The 3,800-nt window shown below is 31.6% G+C and overlaps 1 protein-coding gene across 2 annotated transcripts; it reads right to left on the bottom strand.

Annotated features, from left to right (window-relative positions):
- Positions 1–327: 327 nt before the first annotated feature.
- On the bottom strand, positions 328–3,102 carry LOC149551438 (uncharacterized). 2 transcript variants are annotated; one of them, XR_016353295.1, is made up of 3 exons: positions 2,667–3,102; positions 739–2,128; positions 472–649 (listed from the first exon to the last, which is right to left on the bottom strand). XR_016353295.1 is itself a non-coding variant. In XM_089789686.1 (2 exons), exon 1 carries the CDS (start codon positions 3,063–3,065, stop codon positions 2,706–2,708), a length of 360 nt encoding a protein of 119 aa, XP_089645812.1. In that variant the 5' UTR covers positions 3,066–3,102; the 3' UTR covers positions 328–2,128; positions 2,667–2,705. The 2 variants fall into 2 exon arrangements, 1 of the variants encoding a protein (XP_089645812.1); XM_089789686.1 differs by having other exon boundaries at positions 328–2,128.
- Between the last annotated feature and the right edge of the window lie 698 nt (positions 3,103–3,800).

The following is a 3,800-nucleotide window of genomic DNA, read 5'->3' as shown; positions in this document are numbered from 1 at the left end:
TTAAGGCCCCGTTTGGTTGCTGGAATATGAGTGGAATAGGAAAACAAAATTAGAATATGTTTTATATTCGCTGTTTGGTAAGCTCAATCAAAATTGGGAATAGGAAGACATATTCCAATTTTGCCCCTAAAATGAGCACATGTCTATGCCAAAAAGTATCTATTATTGGAATAGGCCATTTCCATTCCCATTCCGATTTTCCATTAAAAAATATTTTTTAATTTTTTTTTTAAAATAATTTTTTAATTTTTTTTTTTTTTTTTTTAATTTTGAATTTTTATTTTTTTTACTTTTACTTTTTGAATTTTTTTTGTTAAATTTTTTTTTAATAACATTTTTTTAAATTATATCTATTTGTTTAAAAAAATGAAAATGAAAATGAATTAACTAAAAAAATAATAAATTTAAATTTTTTATTTAGGAAAAGTGTATTTAAAAATACAAAACTTAACCTTATTCCTATTCTATTTTTGTACAACCAAACAATAGATTAACATATTCTCAGTCGAATTCCAAGTGCACCAAACATTATTGAAATTGCCTATTTCTATTCTCATTCCTCATTTCCATTCCCATTCCATTTTTCTATTCTAATTTTCTATTCCTATGCCAGCAACCAAACGGAGCCTTATATCCCAAATTTCTTCATCTACACAATGTCAAAATTCTAAGCTGTGACAAACTCACAAAGAGCACCTCAAATTAAACAACATACAAGAATCCTCAAGTTTCCAGTACCTTAATAATGGCTGTTTTAATGATTTCGCCGTCAAATGGCATGAAATTGGCATTCTGAAAATCCAGGTGAAGGGATTCAAGAGCTTTCATCAGATCAATAAGCACGCCTAGCCCTTTCTTGCAGTAGATCGGTATCTCAATAATGTTTTCCTTCACCTTGGTAACATCCAACTGAAATCATCCATATTATAGACAAAATTCTTTAGATGATACACTAGAAATGGATCATTCTGTTCATTGAGGAACACAAATATGAGAAACGATCATTCTGTTCATTAAGGAACACAAATGAAGGCAAAAGGGGTAAAAAGGAAATGTAGAGGCAAATTGAAGATCTACATTAGCCATCACTGAATTTCCGTCGACAAACGAAAAATCTTTGTCTATGACGTCGGATTCTAGCTGTGAGATCTCGGCCTGAATGTCCTTCACTGATGTTTCTTTCTGTGTTAGATACATATGAAATGGAACCATAGTATATAAGAACATTCTGGAAAATTCGCTGCAGAAGAATCGGAGCACCCACTTTTAATATTCGTATTTTCTATATAAAAATACCAATAAACTCTGGGAAAATACCCACGGAGCAATAGAAAAATAGAATTAAGAGATCAAAATCGTTTTTAAAAATTGAACCTTAAAAACTTTGCAATATGACATTCGCTTTTACCTGCATAAATTAATACAACGTACAGATCGACGGAGGGAGCTACCGGGAACATTAGTTCCCCTAAAAATTCACACCGTCAAATCCGAGGGATGGCTCTTACATAGAATTTCACATAGGGAAAATATATGCGCCACTTTCTTATAGTAGAAAAATTGTTCTAATTTATTTCATCAACGTTTTATTGAGTCAGGCAAACGTTATCAAACACGACTTGTCTATATCTGAAAAGTAGTTCAAATAGCGCAAACTCATCCACCTTCATATTCTAATTTTTCTTTACAAAAACCATTTGACCTAGTCCGTCTTATTCAAATTTTAAACCTTCAAAAACTTATTATCAACTTGAAAACTTGCCGAGATTGTGTTCTAATTATTCATATATTTGTTTATAATTTTGTTTTTTTACTTAATATTGTGTTCATTTTTTTATTTTAATAAAACAAAGTAATACAATCTTTGAGAGTTTCACTTGCAGAATATCGTTGGGGCGAAAATCTCAATAACAATTCAGTCAATATTGTAACTGATCTCATCTCCATTTTGGTTGGTACTGTTACAGAAATTTTAGCACTGTGAGACAAGTTTTACTGTGGTATTGTATGATATTCTGTAGGAAAAAGGTATTGGGCCTTTTGAATTCTTAAGCGAAAAAAACGCTCCTAGACCTAACAAAATACGGCGACTATCCCGAGTTTAGGGTACTTCGTGGCAAATCATCACCTGCACAAATAATAAACAAGAACAAGTATAAATTAACAGTACAATGTTTTTAAAGCTTTCAAGCTAGATGTAAAAAACTAGAAGTTATTACAAAAATTTGGTCAGAGCTTTCAAATTAGATGAAAAATGAATCAATTTACTATAAAGTTATGCTTAAACCAAACAGCTGTGTGACAGTATTCATAAAATTGTACGTGAAGCTTTCGAACTTGATAAAAAATGCATAGATTTATAAAACTGTGTTTAAAGCTATAAAACTAAACGAAAAAAGTAAAATACATAAATCTACTATAAAACTGTGATCAAACCTTTCAAACTAGTGCAGCTATAGTATTTATAAAACTATATTTAAAGTCTTTCAAAATAGATGGAAAATAAAATCCATATATTAACCATAAAACTGTGTTTAAACGTTTCAAACCAGCACAGCAACAGTATTTGTCAAACTGTGCTTAAATATTTCCAACTAGATGGAAAATGCGTAAACTTTCTATATAACAGTGCGTAAACCTTTCAGAGCAGAGTAGCGACAGCTTACCTGGACAGTTCAGGATCAAAGCTGCAACGATGAGATGTTTTACGGGGAGAATTCCGGGGTTTGAACTCGCGACCAGAAGCGAGAGACGATGAATCTGAAGAAATGCACAAGGAGGAAAATCGAAAATAACAAGTACAGAATGACGAGCAGCCTAAATAACCTAAGAAAGCCGTACCAACGCAGCCTCGGTAAAATAAAAAACGCGTAATAAGAGACGAACAGCCAAAGTAAGTAGTACGGAATGAGGATCGCTAATGGCGGATAGGGGAAATTATGCGATTCCGCAGTAGAAGGGTCTTCTGTAGGCGGCACATTTGCCTTTTCGCAGCTCCTGACAAATGAAAAGAACAGCACCGTCCAGAACAGAAAATGAAAAAGAAGCCCCTCGAATTTGGCCATGGCGGACAAATCTTCAGAACAGAAGCAGCTGGAAAAACAGGACAAGGCAGATAGAGTGGAGATTGAAATTTATAGCCAATTTGTAGAAGGTGAGGAAAGTGCAGAAAGAAAACTACGCAGTTACTCTGTCTTTTACGGAGAAGACACGTGTCACTTACGATTTAGAAAGGTCGAATTCCGCCACGAGACAAAACTTTTTGTTGAGCGTCGCTTGAAACATTCGTTTCGGTTTTCTCGTAGCTGCTGCTAATTAGTTACTTTGTTAGTCACCTTTTCCATTTTCGATCGGAGATGGTGAATTTCAATATTTTAAATTAAATTATTTTCATTAAAATGATTTTCTCAAGTGGGATTTTAATTCTTTTGCTTAAACAAGAGCTCTTGAGAGCTTTTAGTCATGTCTTGTGTAAGAAAAGATTAAAATATAAGATTTTAAAGTAATTTAATAACAAAATATATATTGAAATTGAATACATATATAGTGGCCAATATTTGTCCTTATCGTTTTATAATACAAAATTATTAGTAACTAACATTGTTAGATTTTTCTAATTATTTAAATAGATTAACATTGTTACATTTTATGGAAATGAAACATATGTTTGATTATTAAGTGTGATAAAAAATAATAATAAATTATTAAATTATTATGGAAAAGATTTATTAATAATTTATTATAATTTTAAAACGTAAATTTTATCGTAAGTGTGATTTTTTATTCAAATTATAGTCATG

This window comes from Cupressus sempervirens, chromosome 6 (assembly GCF_028749045.1).
Source record: "Cupressus sempervirens isolate cs-2001-9-10 chromosome 6, ASM2874904v1, whole genome shotgun sequence".
NCBI lineage: Eukaryota > Viridiplantae > Streptophyta > Pinopsida > Cupressales > Cupressaceae > Cupressus > Cupressus sempervirens.
Note: the sequence above shows the minus strand (reverse complement) of the source record. Positions and strands in the feature narration are given on the sequence as shown.